At 37.7% G+C, this 18,218-nt stretch overlaps 1 protein-coding gene across 9 annotated transcripts in view; it reads left to right on the forward strand.

The window, feature by feature from the left end:
• LOC306770042 (focal adhesion kinase 1-like) overlaps window positions 1-18,218 on the forward strand; it is a 65,836-nt gene that overhangs the window by 41,313 nt on the left and 6,305 nt on the right. For 3 of the 9 annotated variants that reach the window (XM_079258813.1, XM_079258814.1, XM_079258815.1), the window contains 16 exons: window positions 1,187-1,251; window positions 1,510-1,596; window positions 3,570-3,587; window positions 5,439-5,495; window positions 6,379-6,399; window positions 8,022-8,119; window positions 8,526-8,610; window positions 8,705-8,805; window positions 10,159-10,274; window positions 10,909-11,009; window positions 11,441-11,530; window positions 11,980-12,184; window positions 14,277-14,388; window positions 14,484-14,558; window positions 15,883-15,981; window positions 16,594-16,698. In XM_079258813.1, the coding sequence (XP_079114939.1) occupies window positions 1,187-1,251; window positions 1,510-1,596; window positions 3,570-3,587; window positions 5,439-5,495; window positions 6,379-6,399; window positions 8,022-8,119; window positions 8,526-8,610; window positions 8,705-8,805; window positions 10,159-10,274; window positions 10,909-11,009; window positions 11,441-11,530; window positions 11,980-12,184; window positions 14,277-14,388; window positions 14,484-14,558; window positions 15,883-15,981; window positions 16,594-16,698 (1,435 nt within the window). Of the gene's footprint in view, window positions 1-1,186; window positions 1,252-1,509; window positions 1,597-3,569; window positions 3,588-5,248; window positions 5,340-5,438; window positions 5,496-6,378; window positions 6,400-8,021; window positions 8,120-8,525; window positions 8,611-8,704; window positions 8,806-10,158; window positions 10,275-10,908; window positions 11,010-11,440; window positions 11,531-11,979; window positions 12,185-14,276; window positions 14,389-14,483; window positions 14,559-15,882; window positions 15,982-16,593; window positions 16,699-18,218 lie in introns of those variants that run through there. The other 6 variants (XM_079258816.1, XM_079258817.1, XM_079258819.1 and 3 more) reach the window with 6 other exon arrangements.

Genomic DNA, 18,218 nt, shown 5'->3' on the forward strand with positions numbered 1-18,218 from the left:
TAGAGCTGCATATATGTGTGAGTGTGTGTACATGTGTATATATATGTATATATATATATATATATATATATATATATATATATATATATATATATATATATATATATGTGTGTGTGTGTGTGTGTGTGTGTGTGTGTGTGTGTGTGTGTATATATATAAATATATATAAAGTTGAATTTTTGCATTTTTTACAGAACAAACAGTTTTGTCACTCGCTGCTCATGTGTTCTTCAGAGCTCAGCTCTGTTTAAAAATGAAAGTGGTCAACCTCTTCATTTCCTGAGGAGTCCGTGACATCACATCTTCTGAAAATAAAAATGGTTGTGGTGTTTCCCCTACTTTACAAGAAGTCCTTAGAGGATGTACATGATTGGACGGTTGTCATACTAGCGGTTCCTCCACTATTTCTAATAGTTTCCAATATTTCTTCTCAGTTTTAATAAACAGAATAAATTTTTCCAGTGCCATGTTCTAAGAAGACCAAATGTGCTATGAATGTTCGAAATACACATGTCCTGTAATTATTTGTGTGAAGTCTTTTCTTATGAATGAATCCTCTTATTGTTCTCATTTTACACCCAGTCATGAAGCTGATCTCTTGTCTTGTATTGTTATTATTTGTTAGATGTTTTCACCAGTTTTTATTTTTTTATTTTGCTTTATTTATGAATTCTTATTATTATAATTATTGTCCATCTGTAAGTTTTGCTACCTGGGCATTCGTGTGCCCACATTTCACTTGTAGTTTTTTCTCTCTTTTGTAATTAATTTAGACAGAAAAAGTTTTTGCTTACTTTTTCAACTCTAATCTCTCCCTCACTCTGGTGTGTCTCTGGTCAAATAAGGAGATAAGTTAAGGGGCCAAATATTTTCCACTTAGGGTTTTTAAACACTCCGCTAGTCTCCACCTCTCACTCGTTTAGCTTTCTGCCTCTTTTCCCTCTGCCTGTTGTGGTGTGTGATGTAAAGATAGTAGTAGAGCTCAGCTGACACAGAAAAAGAAACAACTGCAAAGGAAGAAGCATGATGAAAACTGTAAGGATTAGACTACAGATGCTACTTTTTTTCTATTTTAGAGAAACTTATGGATGCATGTGAATGTTTCTGCTTTTAGATGTACTTTAAAGATCTTCACACACATTAATAATTGGTTTAACTGCATTGTCCTTCTTCTCCTCCTCTCTAGACTTTCTAACAATGAGAAAAAACTAGAAGCAGTGAGGAGTGGAGTACGAGCGATCTCCGTCTCAGGTAAGATACAAAATCATGCAAACTGACTCTGCAAACGACGGGTTCAAGAACAAGACAAGCAAAGTCAACATCTGTTTTTCTTTCCACTTGATGAAACTGCTTTTCCTTCTCTGTCGTCCCATCCTCTCTGTTCCAGCTGTCTTTTGTTTTATGTCCTCCCCTCTCGTCTTTCTCACATCTCTGTGCTCACTCATATCCATTCACTCTTGTTTTTTCCTTTCGCACTGTGGTGCCTCTGGCCCGCTCAATTGGCTGAAGATCTAGTGACATCGACACCTCCTAAGCCAACCAAGGCACGGCGTTTCCTCCTCCCATTTGTCTTCTGTTCAGATTCACCTCCCAATGGTATCCTGGGCTCTCATTGGACAGTTAGTAGAAGAGCATGTCCTCAAAATTGTGATGTGGCGGAGGCAAATTCCTGATTTGACCATTGCGGTTACAGAACTTACAGAAGATAAAGCTGTATAGAGAATTTGGAAAAGAAATAGTCCACATTGATTATGGAAAGCATATAAAAATACTGTAGATAGATATTCATGTGGTATTTTAGTTTCCTTGATTGACTTATTGTACATCCAAAATGAGAGCTTGTTTTGGCTGCAAGTTTTGGAATTTTCTGCCTCTTTTATGTTAAATTGAAAAAGTTTTGTGGGTTAAACCCTCTCATCCGCTGCACCACAATCAGCCTAATTTTTGAAGTATGGCCTTTTGTACTAAAGTGTCTCGTAGTAAACTGTCTCCTTACTGCATGCTTGCTATGATTTTAGCGTTACATAATTTGACCATAACAACAGGTTATGTGTAGCCATGAAAATACCCGCTAAAAACAATACTGGAGCACAACTAAAACAGACTAAAAAAAAAAAGAGTGTGTTTGAGGAATTAATTGTATCTTATTTACTATTAATACCCAGTTTTAACCTCCTACAGGAGAGCTAATCATCTGTGAAACAATCTATATACTTTACATTGCTACAGTTGTCTTTTCAGAGATATTAAAATAATAACTGTTTTAATTATCTTGTGGTTGTTAGTATAGTGAAGCAACGTAATTGTAGCACCTTTAAACGTCCTGCAGCTTTGAAAAGCTCTGATGAATACTTCATGCAAATGGTTGTTACTGAATGTGATGTCTCTTCATCTTTGTGTGTTGGGATCACAACCGGCTCCTGTATGGGTCAACTTGTGCATTAGAGTCTACATCTTTGGCTTTGGCAGGTGCTGTTGTTAGGAATGCTCAAAGCAACTTGTGAGTCTGGAAAGCAGCTGTTTGTTGAAGTGTTTATTCTGCTGGAATATCCAAACATGTCACACAGGCATCGAAGATTCACACTTAGGATTTAGTTTCTCTCTCTCTCTCTTTTTTTTTTTGTTTTGTTTTGACTGTGAACGTCTGTGTGTTAGGAACAGTTTCTGTGCTTTTTGTGTATTTTGTATTAAACGCCTTTGAACAGGATATCATTCTGTTAATATAAAAACAGATTTTATCTTTACTTGAGCTGCCAGTTTTAAGATAATTAAAGTCTTAGTGAGGAAGTTAAATGTGCGGGGATCCAACCATGCTCATTGATTCCACGACACCATTCATGTTAAACCCCTACACCTTCAGTCTGTCTGCTAAAGTATATCAGCTTTATAACCTGTAATCAGATGATACAGTTGGACCAACAAATATTTGGATATGACACAGTTGTTATTGTTTCGGCTATGAAACATTTATGGCGGAAGAACGGGAGGAAATCCATTTTTTCTGATGTGCTCAGCTTTCAAACTTCAGACACCTTGCCTACATTTTTTGTCACGGCTATGTTAATATGATTATGTTTTAGTCTTTAAAAAATGAGGGGCTTCAAATGAAGGAGTCACAATTCTTAAACCGTTCTTCCAATTATAAAAATAAATAGCCATAGATTGGAAACTGCACTTAAAGCTCATATTGAATATATAACGGCAAAGCGAATATATTTTTTATTAACTAAAGTAAAAATTGTGTCAGTTTCTGAATATTTCCTGTGTTGACTGTCGTTGAGTGATTCTACACTGCTGTCCAGTTTCTCACACTAATTCTCTCTGCACAACAAAGAATTATTAACCCAGCTTTTTTAAACACAATACCTTGAATTGAAACTAAAAGCTTGCGGAGTGTTTTGCCTCACAGATCATGCAACCGTTGAAGGCTTGCCGTCCTCTAACCTCTCTTTTTTTCTCTCTCGTCCTCACCTCAACTCTGCCCTCGGTTTCTCTTCTGTCTTGCTGCCGTCTCTGTCATCTTTCTCCACTACTGTCCTGCTACCTGCATGCTCTCCTGGACTCTGCAGAAGATCTTAGTGGAGATGGTAAAGTTATACTGTTGTTTATCATTCTCATTGTTCTTTCTTTTTTTTTTTTTTACAAGAACCTTTTTTTAATTTATTCACTGTTTATAAATACAGTTTGGTTTAAATGACAGAGAAAAATTTATAGCACAGTGATTAACTCATAATTTAAGCATGAAGCAGTACTTTAATATGTGTGGTTGTATCTAGACAGTATCTAGCATGGCAGATTCCTTTGTAGGATTGTGTTTAATACATGCCAGTATGTTTCTGTTCTTGTCTAATTTGGATTATATTCTAAGTGGATACGCACAAAACATGAATAGACCTGGAGTTTTATCTCAAGAGAGATTCAAAAAGCAGGACTTGTCATTCAAGTAGCATTTGACTTGAAGCAAACTTCTGCAAAGGTTTCCCTCTTTCTCCACACACAGGCTTCACACACAACCACACTCAAACAAAATCAGTCACTTATGTTCTCTCATGCATTCACACTTGTGTGCACAGAGTAAAGCAGGGAGAGGTTTGCTGGATTCAAGAGTGGGTGCATTCCTGGCTATAATGGGCTAGCTAGATGATACATACACACACATACACACACGCACACATAAACACATTGTTTCTACTGAAAACAGAAATAGAAAACTTAGAAAATGGTCATTTCTTCTTTCAAACATACCCAAAAGCACACAAGGCTGAATATGAAGGATGGCTGAAACAGTGGCCGACTCTGTAAAAACTTATCAAATTTCCTTAAAAGTATTCCAAATATATTCACATAAGCAAGTAAAAAAGTTGTAAATTAACAAGAAATTGAAGAAAAATTAGATGGATTCCATGGATGAACCCTTTTCCATCATCAGTGATAATGTGGATAACTTCAGATAAATTAAACTTTACAGTTTAATTGCTGAAAAATTGTGTCAGTATTGACAATTCAAGGATTGTTTTTTTCTTGTTTTGAATATTTATGTGAAGGTAGGATATGTTTCTCCATCAATATTCCCAACTTACTTTCAAGACAGAGACTGTTTCTCCAGATGCCTTAAATCAATAAGACATCTCCAAGCCCCATTCAGCGTATCATCTAGCCTGCTTTATTTAAATAGTTCGCCAGGCTTTTGGAACATTCTTGAGAAAATCAGTCACCGACTTGAGAGAAGGAGTCTCGTAAATTTAGGGACCTTTTCCCACAGAGCCTGATAAATCCCAAGCAGAGCTACGAGGGAAGCGTTCAGGACAGCAGATGTTTGACTCTTGTTTCCAACAGCTGAGTCTGCACACTGATTTTATTTTAAACACCACCATCTGGTTAGGATAGACTCAGCCCATCTTTTCCCTCTTTTCTCCCTGCTGGCTCTGCTTTCTGCCCCCCCCCCCGATCGCCCTCTCTATCTGTCCAATTCTTAACAGATTTGACCCTAACAACTGCCATCTGCTTACACGACAGCTAGATTCAGAATTTCTCTATTCATCCACCTCTTCTATCTTTTTAACTTGTTTCTCTTCTCTTCTGGCTTTTGTAATCTATTTCTCTCTCAGTTCTGTCTTCGTCTCCTCTCTTTTGCTTTTCTTCCACTCCTCCTCCACCACAGTAACTCCCTGCAATCCAGCTGCTCTCACACAGATATTCACAACACATGCTCAGCTGACGCTCTCTGCCAAGTGTTTGTGTGTGTGTAGGAGAGGGCAGGAGGGACAGCGAGGAGCTTCGTGGGTGTTACTTTGAGCAAGGGTTGTTGAAACTTTAGTAGCTTTTTACTTCTTTCTCAGGTTTTTATTTTCCTTTTGACAATTGATTGTGATCATGAATAATATTGTGGTACATGTACATGCATACCTGTAATACATGTTGTGTATCTATCATTGCAGAGACTGATGACTATGCAGAGATAGTTGATGAAGAGGACACATACACCATGCCCTCCAGTAAGTCGCTTGTTTTAATCATCTTTGCTTGATGCTGATCCGCTTAAAGAATTTGTTCTTAAGAAATCAGCTTCTGTTGAGCTAGCACAAGATTGACAGAAAAGTAGCTTGTTTCACTTTTACGCCATAGTCAAATACACACATCCTCACGCAAAAACTCATTTCTCTCTGTTGCCTAATAATCAGAGCGCTGCGTGAGTCACACAAGACACACACTGACACAAGCAACCAGAGAATTTGGATAAAACCACATGTGGAAATGCAGCAGCTATCATATTCTGTCCAGTTGCCTTCTTTTCTATAAAAAGTAGGGACACTGGTTGAAGGCTACAAATCATATGGTATACACGTGGTTAATGTGGACACTTGACATCTGTCCGATTCATTCATATGTCTTTCAAAACATGAAATAGTTCTAATAGTAACTGTGGCTTTCGCCCTGCGCTCCAAAACTTATACTGTTGTGGATGTTTTGGTCAGCACAAAGTACCCATGTATTTAATTGCAAGGCCCAATGTTAAATTTGACTGTGTTCTGCTTTTCTTAGTAGTCTTTTTCTGTCTTTCTCCATATTGCTTCACTTGTGTACTTTCTTTTTTGTCTCTATCGCTGTTTTTCTGCCCTCTATTCCTCTAATCCTCTAATCTGAATTTATACCGGCGTTGACATATTTAAATACATATGGAAATCTCGCCTTTTATACATCTAAAATAAAAAGTCGTCTTCATGAATCTGCATGGGGATTTAGATTTATTCATGAAATAAATGCCACATAAAGAGTAAGTGTGTGTTTTCTGAACTTTTGTCAAGCTTTAAGCTGTCTGTCTCTCCTCCTTTCTTCATCTGTCTTTCTTTCTTCCCCTTTTTCCCATTGCCAACACAGTGAGCTATGGAGTAGTTGAAGGTAAAACTCTGCCTTTTATTTTGTCTTAGTAAAATGCCTTGACTTTTTGCAATTTGTTAATTTTTTTCCCTTTTCCAGCTTTTTGTACAAAATCTTTTATTTTACCCGCAGTGAGCTTTAAGGCACGTATTTTCCTTTGTTGGCATTCCCCATTAAAGCCCAAAATTTTGGGTTAGTTGCTAAATAAACTTATTCATATGTGTTTGAAGAGTCATTTTAAAATTTTTTTGTTACTGAGCAAAGAACATCTGCAAAGACTCAAGGTGCCATACATTGAGCTTGCTGTTTGCTTGTGGTTGTTGGTGTCTGTGGAGGCCACAGGCCATCCAGGGGAATTCTGGTGTTAAAACTGACAAGGAGAACCAACCCTACATCAAGCAAGATGCTGCGGATTCTTCACAGTCTGAAAAAAGTCTGAATCAAACTTCACAAGCTAAACAGTCTCTCAGCATTTTTTGTTGTTTGTTGGCTTGGTTCTTGTTGCACCATCCTGTTGTCCACTGTTGCAGCTTTTTTTTTCCATAAGTTTTGATTTATTGTTTTGGTTAATTCATTTCATGTGGGTTCTTTCATGTTGAAAGGAATTCTTTATTTCGTGTGATTAATTACTATAAATCGTTTGTGGTGGAATGTGTTCTGGTCACTGTTAATTTGGTTGTATTGCTGTTATTGTCTGTGAATGCATGTTTTTCTGTCACTGAGCTCATCATTGCAGTAATTTGATTTGGTGAATACTTTATGAAACATCTTTGAGTCTCAGCTGTGATAGTCAGCTTCCTGTATAACCCTCTTGAACTCAGTTTTTAGCTCGATTTCTCTGCACTTGGTTGTCAGCTGACGTCTGCTGATGTCACAGAAATGCTTTATGACCTTTTCGATAAAGCTGAAATGTCAGTTGAATGGAAATGTCAAATTAAGTTAAAATGTCAAAGCGTGTAATTGCCAGTTGCAAAACTGAGCGCTGTTTTTAATCCTTATGGTTATACAGGGTCTGTTCATCTGGCAGAACAGAGCACTACAAGAACCTTTAACCAGATCCAGATGTTGGTTTACAAATGGGCTCAGACTGTTTACATCTAGTGGATATAATGCTTTTTTTTCCCTATTAATTAATCATTTAATTTTGGTTTACTCATTTATTTACTTGCAGCCTCCTTTTAATTGGCAGTGCAGCCAAAAAAAATAAAAAATTACAGTCAGACTTTGTTCTGCATGTTTTTCAGCCTTTTGTTTGCCTCTTTATTGGTTTTACTCAATGTTAATGTGTTTGTATCCATGTCAAGTTTGTGGTAATTAAAGTTGTAAGAGTAAGAGAATTGACTAAAGTTTCCAGTTAAAATGATTGTATTCTTTTGGCAGTGGATGAGGTTTTTCTAAAGGTACAACAATTGAACTCCCAGATTAATGTAAATAATATAGTTAATGGAAACATTTTGGACAAAACTGACTTAAATTTCTTCATATTTTTGGCCTGTTAAGCCTCATCCTTGTGCTGTAAGAGAAGCATGTCAAATGTGAAAGTCATTTTCCATCATTTCTGGTCTATTAAAAACAGCAGGTAATTGTGCTCATTTGACTCTTTCCACTTCTTTGCCCTTTTCTTTTATTGCCCTCCCTCCCAGCACGGGATTATGAGATCCAGAGGGACAGGATAGAGTTAGGTCGCTGCATTGGAGAGGGGCAGTTTGGTGATGTTCATCAAGGAGTCTACAACAGTCCAGTAAGTACACGGTCCAATACACACAATCACATACAAATGCACGCTTTGGCCTGCATCTCCTAAAGGTTTTCTTGTACTAAAGTGTGTAAAAACTAACTGCACATGCAAAGACATGGGTGGTAGATCTCAAGGATTGAACTTGTGCACCCCTCAGAGTCTCAAACACATTTGCACCTGCTGCCCATTTACACGATCACTCCTGGTAAATCACCTGCAAGCTGTGGTTCAGTCCCACATGCAAATTTCTAGATTCTACACACAAATGCAAATTGCTATCTTAGTAGCTCTGGTCCTTTCTGTAGATGCAGTGATAGATTGAACAAAAAAGCTGCAAAAATGTTACTGTCCGTTATTTCAACTCACTTTGTGCTCTGATATCTAACTTAGGTTCTGTGTCTGTTTGTAGGACAAACCACCCCTTCCTGTTGCCATTAAAACCTGTAAGAACTGTACTTCTGACAGCGTCAGAGAAAAGTTCCTTCAAGAAGCATGTAAGACGTCGCTCTCTGTGGATCACTTAACTCCCGCTAAACGGTTATCATTTAAAATATACTGAGAAACTTCTTGTGTTTGTTTTTCTTCCAGTAACAATGCGTCAGTTTGACCACCCTCATATTGTTAAGCTGATTGGAGTGATCACAGAGAACCCAGTGTGGATCATCATGGAGCTGTGTACTCTTGGGGAGGTATGAATTAGGCTGTGTGTGTGTGTGTGTGTGTTTGCTTCTTGTAGTTGTGATGCAGATTATAGAAAACCCTGAACAGAGATGTTCAGTTCCAGACTCCAGGCATCATTTACAGTGTTTTTTTTCTTTTTTCTTTTTTTTTTTTGTACTCTTTAAAATGTAAACATGTCTTATTATTGTAGTAATTGGATGTACACCACCAGTCAAAAGTTTGGACACACTTTCCCATTAAATCCAATGGGGAAAGTGTGTCCAAACTTTTGACTGGTAGTGTAATAGAAAAAAAAAGTATGAGCAGATGCTAATTTCTGATTTAAAAAAGGAATCCAGTCAGATGCCCATTTGCAACAGTTTTAGTAATGTCATTGCAGTCTTTGCCTCCTCCAGATAGCTTCACTCTCAGGAACAGCTGAACACACAGAACTGGTTGCTGTCACCAGCATAAAACTAGCAAAACATTGTTTTTGTTGTGCTAAGAGCTTCAGATTGTGACCAAAGGTAGCAAAGTGCTATAGTATGTTGGCACAGCAATGTGACTTGGTAATATGCCCAAAGGTTTTTCTCTCTGATTCATCACATAGCCTATAAAACATCAGGAGGGAGCACAAATCTGCGTTTTTATGTGTTTGTGTGATTGAGACCTCAGGGAAGTTGTCTTGAGCCCGTCAACAAAACAACATGACAAAGAATAAACTGTGTGGATCGTCATCTTCCTGTCTATTCAGCAAGCAGCTTGTCATTCTCACCTCACTCAGCCCTTTCAACTGTGGTGTAGTAGCAGCAATTAGCAGAGAGGATGATGTCAGCAGGCAACTATCTATGCCTTTTGACATGAAAGCAGTCACAAAGTTTATGAGGTAAAGATAAGACAAAAAAAGGAAAAGTGTGGATTTCCATTATCACTACTGCCATAGGTCAGCACTTGCAAGGATGACAAGTTTGCTGCTTAACCGACTTAAAACATTAAACATTTAAAGCACAACAGCATAATGCATAAACTCGGAAAAAAGACACTTAACTTCACAAAAAGACACTTAACAGTGGGTTTGTATGCAAAAAGGACTGGACTAATTAGTTGGTGGAAGAGACTGAAATGACAATTAAATTTAGTATATCCACCTACACTGTAAAGGAAGTTATATTTAGATTATAATTATCTGAAAAATAACTCAATACAACATCTAACTTTCAGTGAAACAACACAGTATGATGCAGCTAATTTGTTGTTTTCATACATAGTTTGGAGTATTAGCTATTTTCCTGGACATACATATTATGTTTGAGATATTAGCATTATGACATCCCTTTGTAAAACCGTGCATCTGTGTGTTCATGTCCATTTTCTGTCTGTAGTTGCGGTCGTTCCTTCAGACGAGGAAGTACAGTCTTGACTTGGCAACACTCATTCAGTTTGCTTATCAGCTCAGTACAGCTCTGGCTTATCTGGAGGTTAAACGCTTTGTACACAGGTAAATACACACTCACACATGTCTGATTTGTGTTGACTGTGGAGACTTCATTGTGTGATGCCTTTTCCAGCCTCTTCCCCTAAATTTAGTCTTCACAACTTAACTGAACTTAGTTTTTAGGCTGCCATGTCCCTTTATGCCATCAGCCACTGATGTGACGTTTCATAACTCTGATTGGGCTGTGATTTCGTTTCTATAAAATATTTTACATGTTATTAAAACAACTTTTTATTCTGTTAAAAAGAAACATTTGATTACTTAACAATATCCCTGCTTCTTTGATAACAGAGTGAGTCATTCTCAGGGCTCGGCCAGACAGACGTGGTGTCATTGGAGTCGATCATGTCTTGGCAGTTCCTGTAGTCAAACACAGAGCAAAGTCAGAATAAGAACTAATTACAACACTGTATGTTTAATTTCATGTTTTCAATTTAAGCTTTTTCAAATCTAGATCAGTAAAGTTTGGACACACTTTCCCATTAAATCCAATGGGGAAGCGTGTCCAAACTTTTGACTGGTACTGGAGAAGTTTCACAGGTCACCTCTCACACACACTGACAGATTAAAGAAATTGACATATGCCAAATAGATGCTACATGAACGAGGTCTAAGTACATCTGCTTATGTATTACAGGGACATTGCAGCGCGTAACGTGTTGGTCTCTTCTGTCGACTGCGTGATGCTGGGAGACTTTGGCTTGTCTCGATACATGGAGGATAGCTCTTACTATAAAGGTGATGAAATATTCACACACAAATTTGGTGCAATGTAACATTTTTAATCAGACACACTTAAATGACAAGCTTCACTCTCCTAATCTTACATACTGATCAATGTATTCACCTATATCCTGTGCACAGAAACAAATTTATCTATAAAAATTATACAGAATGCACTCTTCACTTGGCATCTGTCAAGGGTATTACAGAAACTGTGTAATTGTTTTTTTTTTTTGTTGTATTTTACCACCACCTGCTGGTGACATGAGTTTATATCAATCACCTGTTCAACTTATTCACCATGATACAAAAAAAGGAGCTCCATCCTGTTGAAAAATGCCAGAAATATTTTGACTGATCTTTGCATTTCATTATACAAAAATCCTTCTGAACTGATCAAAAATTATTTAATGTTCTTGTAACGTACCCGTGTCTGTGTATCTCAGCTTCTAAAGGCAAACTTCCTATTAAGTGGATGGCTCCAGAATCCATCAATTTCCGAAGATTCACCTCTGCCAGTGATGTGTGGATGTTTGGTGAGTTGAGATTATTATTGGAAAATATTTCACAGTTATCATTCCACATGAATCAACATTTACTGGCAGTGACTGTAAGTTGTTATTGTCCAACATGCCTGTTATATCAGTAAATCAAATTTAAGCAGTTTATTGTGATTTACTATGATTTATACAAATAGAGTTTATTAATGTTTTTAGGATAAAAAGAATTCACGGTGTGTTTTACTAGGAACAGTTTAGGATATAACTGTAAAGTTATGTATTCATAATTATGTACTTAAAGTGAAAAGATGATTTTTAATGATAAGAACCAGAAATAAACTCCACGGTTTCCAGAGCAGCCAGCATACTTTCACCTGCTACCATCTATTTTTAAGCGTGTTAGTCTGTTGTACGTCACTTTAGTTGTCAAGCTTTTTTTTTTTTAAACCATTAACAGCTTTGCTTGACTGTGTCTTCTTCTGCAGGTGTGTGCATGTGGGAGATCTTGATGTATGGGATCAAGCCCTTCCAGGGCGTGAAGAACAATGATGTCATTGGCAGGATAGAAAATGGCGAGCGCTTGGCTATGCCCCCTCAGTGTCCGCCCACCCTCTACAGTTTGATGACCAAATGTTGGTCGTATGACCCGAGCAAGAGGCCGCGATTCACTGAACTCAAAACACAACTCAGGTAACGAGAGATTTTAAGTGTTTAGTATTAAACATACTGATGTCCTCAGTGCTGATGCTGTGTTCATCCAATGATAATAAGCTTAGTCCAAAGTTTCAGGTGTGATGTTTGGTATTTTGTTTTTAAGATACTCTCGCAATTGTCATGTATTAAAATACACACTTTTTAAGTTTAATTGTCCTCTAAATTATTTTTAACAGTTTTCACATCTACGTAATGTTTACAGTAATTATTGATGGACTGATATAATTCAAGAAAGGAAAATGATCAATTTCTGCAGACATGAAAGATTTGTGGTTTAATCTACAGGCCTGTGATTGGCCGAGCAGTGAAGAACAGTCAGGCACAGGTTTAAAGTTCAAAAATAGGGGTTTTTATTGTGACCCAAAAGAAAAAGTTATGTAAACATAAATGAATAAATCAGGCCCATAAAAGAGGTCAACTTTACACAACGATAATCAAAGACCTTGTAACAGAGCCCAAACTAAAACAGACGAAGGGGATGAAAAAACTAACTAAATGAACAAAAGAAAACCCTAAATTCTCCCCTTTTGTTGCAGCAAATGATCTGGTTCAATTATCTGTTCCACCCCGTGGCCACCTGCTGGTTCAGAGCCAAGGGACTGGAGCTACTGAAACTTAAAGGGAAAAGAGCACAAATGAACAAATCATACCACCACAACAAACTAAAATGCGCGCTATTTCAGAATAGTTGTGATGCTAAATTAACCTAATTTAAACTAATGTCTAACAAAAATATCTGTAAATTGAATCCTAGTTGGAAAAAAAATATAAATCTAAGTGCATGTGTGGTGCATTTTGATATCACCTATGTGTGGCTGTAGGCACAGTCATCACAAGGTCAACTCCAGTAAACCAGCACTGCAGTCCTGCAAGTGTTGGGAGTTTCCCTGCTGCAACACACCTGACTCAAATCAGCAGGTGATTTAGACTTGTGCAGAATTTGATGTCAAGTTCTGTACAAGTCTGCTAATTAAGTCTGATATGTGTCAGGTGTGTTGCAGCAGGAAAACTCCCAACACTTAAACAATTTCGTCTCTCAAGGCCCGGAGTTGCCTATCCCTGATTGTCAGTACAGAAGATGATTTCTCTTTTGTACTATAAGCGTTTTATTATCAGATTTTCTTTTAGATTTTACTTTAATTGTGTGGCCCAGACTTTAATGCATTATTGTCATGGCCATTATTTGTCTCAGAAGGTAAAAGTTAAGACCAGAAAAAGCAAAAGCTATTGCAGGAAAGCTCCTAAAATTCAGCATGAATTTTAGGAGAATTTAGGGTTTTCTTTTGTTCATTTAGTTAGTTTTTTCAATGAGACATAGATACACTGATAATATGCCAGGCTAGTACAAGAAATTCAGCCACACCACAGGGAGTGAAAAAGTTTCTAGTGTCTATAATATTTATCCGTTATGTAGACAAAGATGGGAGACCTAAATGGAGGAGGCAAGAAATAAATTACACAGAAATAGTTTCACTTTTAAAGAAAAAGAATCCACAGACAGGACAAACTGGCAACAGCCTAGCAGAAGGCCTGACCAGGTCCAAGGTGAGAAACAAGACAGACTGACCAAATAAGACTCAGGTGAAACCACTGAGGCCAGGTATCGAGACTAAAAGTGTTAAACTGACAACCAAAATAGTATAGGAACCAGGGCAAATTCTAACCAAATACAAAATGAGAATGAAACAAAAGCAACAAGCATCATGAATGACACAAAGCTGAAGAGCAGGAGCTTCGTCACAAAATTAAATGAAGACAAAGGCAGGCAAACTGCTAAAACCAGATATAATACAGGAAGACATGTCTCCTACATAAAACAAAGCTAACATGGTAAGACAAACATTAACTACACAGACAAGCAGGAATTTGACCAATAAAACACACACACACACACACACACCCACAAGCTAAGACTAACTAGGTTATTTTTTAATTATGATGATTGATTCATGATGTTCGGTAATATATAAACGCACAAACAGAATTTTCTTGGTAATTTTAAGATGAGAAAGTATGTCTTCTCTCAAAACAAGTGTGTCTGATGTGTAATACACCACAACTTCTGCAGCACCATACTGGAGGAGGAGAAGCTTCAACAAGAAGAGAGACATCGAATGGAGATGAGGAGACAAGTTACTGTTTCCTGGGACTTGGGGGCTTCTGATGAAGCGCCGCCAAAAGTAAGGAGGCGATGATTGATCTGCCTTTTCCACTTTTTTTCATATTATTATACAGTCTGATGGACACCACCATACCGATGTCTCTCTGTTTGTAGCCCAGCAGACCAGGTTACCCCAGTCCTCGCTCCAGTGAAGGCTTCTTCTCCAGCCCTCAGCACAACCACTTCCCGGTAAACCCTTCCTCGCTGACACACACACACAGAAACAGGATGTAATAAGCTTGAAACAAGGAGGAAACTGCTAAAAAAAAAAAAAATCCTATTAAATCCTAATTTTAACAGCTGGACTGTAGAGAAGAACAGAGAAAGATGGAGGAAACTGGAGAATATGAGAACAAACTTTGGGAAATTTATATAGAACATTTCTGCAGCAATGTAGCTGTCTTCTTTTTAAATCATGTCACCTCAAGTTGTGTGCTGACTGCAAAATCAGTCTTTTCTTGTAAAAGTCTGACTGGTAAAGCCTGAGGAGAATGGCAATCAGCATCCAACTAAACCTGTCATAACTTTTATTTTAATCTTACATTTCAAACAGCTCAAAGTCACATGCTGGGAAAATAGTAAATCTGATCATTTGAATTAACAAAAGGATATCAATCAGAGAGTTCCCACTTTGGGCACCATCATAAATTAATAAAGGCTGACCCAGTAAACCCACTGTTAATCTGATTTAACTGGCCAAGTTGAACTGGTAGACACTGTCCTGCCTGTGTTGAAGTGAAAAATGGAGAAGAAGAGAAAATGTTGGAGGCTTTAAATGCACTCCTCATAAATAGAGCAGGCAGGAGGCATTTCCTGTAGTGCTAATAAAGTCTCTCACTCGTGGACTTGCAGCTCAAATCCTCTGTCATGCCCAGGTGGCAATAAGATGCTTTCACTCTCATTTATGTCAGGACTAGTGTGGGATCAAATTTAGATTCTATTAAAGTCTTGCTTAATCATAACTTTAATTTGTACATTTTGTTTTGTGTTACACACCAGACTGACTTTTGTTTATTTCAACATGCAATCATGAGGTGCTGTTAGTTTTGAATGCAATGATATTAAAGCTGCTTTTGTTTTTTGTTTTTTTATTTAATGATTAAAAAGTACTGATTTACAATCACCCTGCAATGGACTGGTGAGCTGTCCAGGGTGTATCCTTCCTTTCGCCCAAAGACTACTGGGATACACTCCAGCTTCCCTGCAAATCTTAATCGGACTAAGCGGTTAGGATAACGAATGAATGAATGAATGAATGAATGAATGAATGATTTACAATCAATTTTCTGCATTCGGCCATTGATTGAGTTTATATATGGGAGGAATAAGGACAATAGAGATTGATATATTCTTGATGCTAAATATCCCTTTTCTACAAATAATAATGATCATGTCTCTCTCTTTATGCAGTAAAAAGTTCTGCTCTGCTGTTTGATAAAAACTTACAGAGTAAAAAATACTATTTACACTTCTCTATTCCCATGGCTCTCTTTCCCAATCTGTCTCTGTACAGCCAGCAGCTCATGGTGGTGTTGGAGGCAGCTACCCTCCCTCTGATTCCTGGAATCAGCACAGACCTGAACATCCTGCGCTGTGGAGCCCAAACATAGAGGTACACATAGACACCAGGAACACTCACCAGAACTAATTAAATCTTCTGTTGGTGCCAGTAGACAGTCGTCTAGACGGGTCAGATTGAGTTTAGCGGTGATATTTTCGGCTGAGCATTCAACGCTCCATCAACAAAACTTGTCTCGAATGTCTTCTCTCTCTTTCTCCATTGTAAAATGAAAAAAGGTTCATTCATTCATTCATTTACTGAATGACTTCTTGCTTTTTCCTTTGCTGATTTCGGGTCATTATCTTATTTTGGGGGACACTGTCATTGTCCCTGGAGAGCTGCAGGGAGCTGTGCAGTTGTGCAGTAGAACTGCTGGCATGTACTTCTAATGATCTTCCTCAGCTTTATAATGTGATGCTCTGTTTCCAGTCAGCCTAAACATAGTGAGTTCTCTCTGCTTCCATCAGGTGGAGATTTATAAACAAATTCAGATTAAACAGACTAAATAAAAAAGTTTCTGTCAGTGGGCTTTTTAAAAAAACTGAAAAATATTCTTTAATTGTTGTTTTTTTTTCTATTATTATTGTTTTATATAACATTGTTGGCACCAAATGGTGGTTTAAGAAAGGAACAGTTCACCAAAACACAATGGTGTATCTACAGGAAAGTGGATGTGTTGGCCAGGCCCTGATGGAGGAGAGGCTGATGATGCAGCAGCAACAGATGGAGGATGACCAGCGATGGCTGGAGCAGGAGGAAAGCCTCATGGTAATTCAGAAATGATTTTCCCACCAAAGCGAGGGATGAGGTGGAGGTGTAGGTGTACAATCAGTCCTATTTGCCTGGACTGGAGGAATATGAATACTTGAAGGATTGGTGTGGTGCATGATGCTCTTTTAGTTAAATTTACTTTAAGTGTGTCCGATGGTAGCAGATGCACATTTTTAATTTTATTTAATTATGGGTCATTACAACACACTGCACTCCCAGGAAAACCTCTAATCGTGGTATTGCTGTCAGTCATTGTCACTGACCAGCCAGATTCAAGAAAGCTAAGTAGCCTCTCAGCCACTACAGTGGTTAAGATGCTGTAAAGCTGTATGCTATTGTTTTGTAAATAACTGAAAATGTGGAATAACTGAGTAAAAGTTGAAATAAAGCAAAGCGTAAAATATGCTCTTATTCCACATGCGTGCTGTTGTGGCCAGAGGAGCAGCAGAAAATCTTCTCAGATCTTTGAACTGGCTCAGTTGTGCATGTTTGATTTATCTCATCAGACACTGAAGCCTTGCAAAAGCAGCCAAAAAGGTAGCTTTTGCATAACAAGTCTGATTTTCTTCTCTCTTTGGGTCACATTGTTTCTTTTCCTGCTCTGATGGGTTTTTCTTTTTTCAGCCAAGCGTAGGAGAGTTTAAAGACAGCGTAAAAATAGCTTACAGGATATGTGTTAGAAAATGATGTCCCCCTCTCCTCATCTATCAATTATCTTAATACTAATAGGCATGAAATTAAAAACCATTTTAAGTAAATAGAAGAAGATTATCCAAAAGCTTCATTGAGAGAATTAACTAGATGTATGATAAAGGTAAAGAGAACACATATGATTAAAGATATGACTTAAGAGTCATTGAGAATGGTTTCTATGTCTGCAGGGCCTGTCTGATGTAAACTTTAGTGTTCTCTGTAGTCTGCAAAGACACAGTACGTTCCTCTGCAGCTTAGCCAAATATTTGTGACTACACAGGCTGAGAGAAAGTTTTCAGAGTATCATCATTAACTACTACTGGCCAGGACAACACAGTTGATCCAAAAGGTGGAAGAAACAGAACACACACAGAATCACTGTCAGCTTGTGTGTGTGAACATGAGAAGACATGTTCGACTCTAACTGCTCCAAACTGAAATAAATGTGCTTTCTCCTCGTTTTTAGAGGTTTGACAGGTTCAGGTTTTCATCTGAAATGTAACCAAAAACTCCAGAACAAAGATTTGTTGCAGTGTCGTGTTGGCAAAGTAGAGAGTGCACGTTAAGCTGCTTTTGTTACTGTAAAATATACTTTCAGACCAGAAGAAGTTCTTTTAGTTTTATGACATGATAGATGGATAAAAATGAAAAGAAGTGTACATATACAGAATTTATTCTGGCATATTAATTGGAAGGAAAAAAGAATTTTTATTTGAGTAAATAAAACAAGATATTTCAGGATTAATGAATGCAGGGTCAGCAGGAGCGGGAAGGAGAAAAGCAGAGAAACAAGGAAAGTAAAAGAGGACGGAGGGAGGGAGAGA

This window comes from Telmatherina bonti, assembly GCF_933228915.1.
Source record: "Telmatherina bonti genome assembly, chromosome: 19".
In the NCBI taxonomy this organism is placed as follows: domain Eukaryota; kingdom Metazoa; phylum Chordata; class Actinopteri; order Atheriniformes; family Telmatherinidae; genus Telmatherina; species Telmatherina bonti.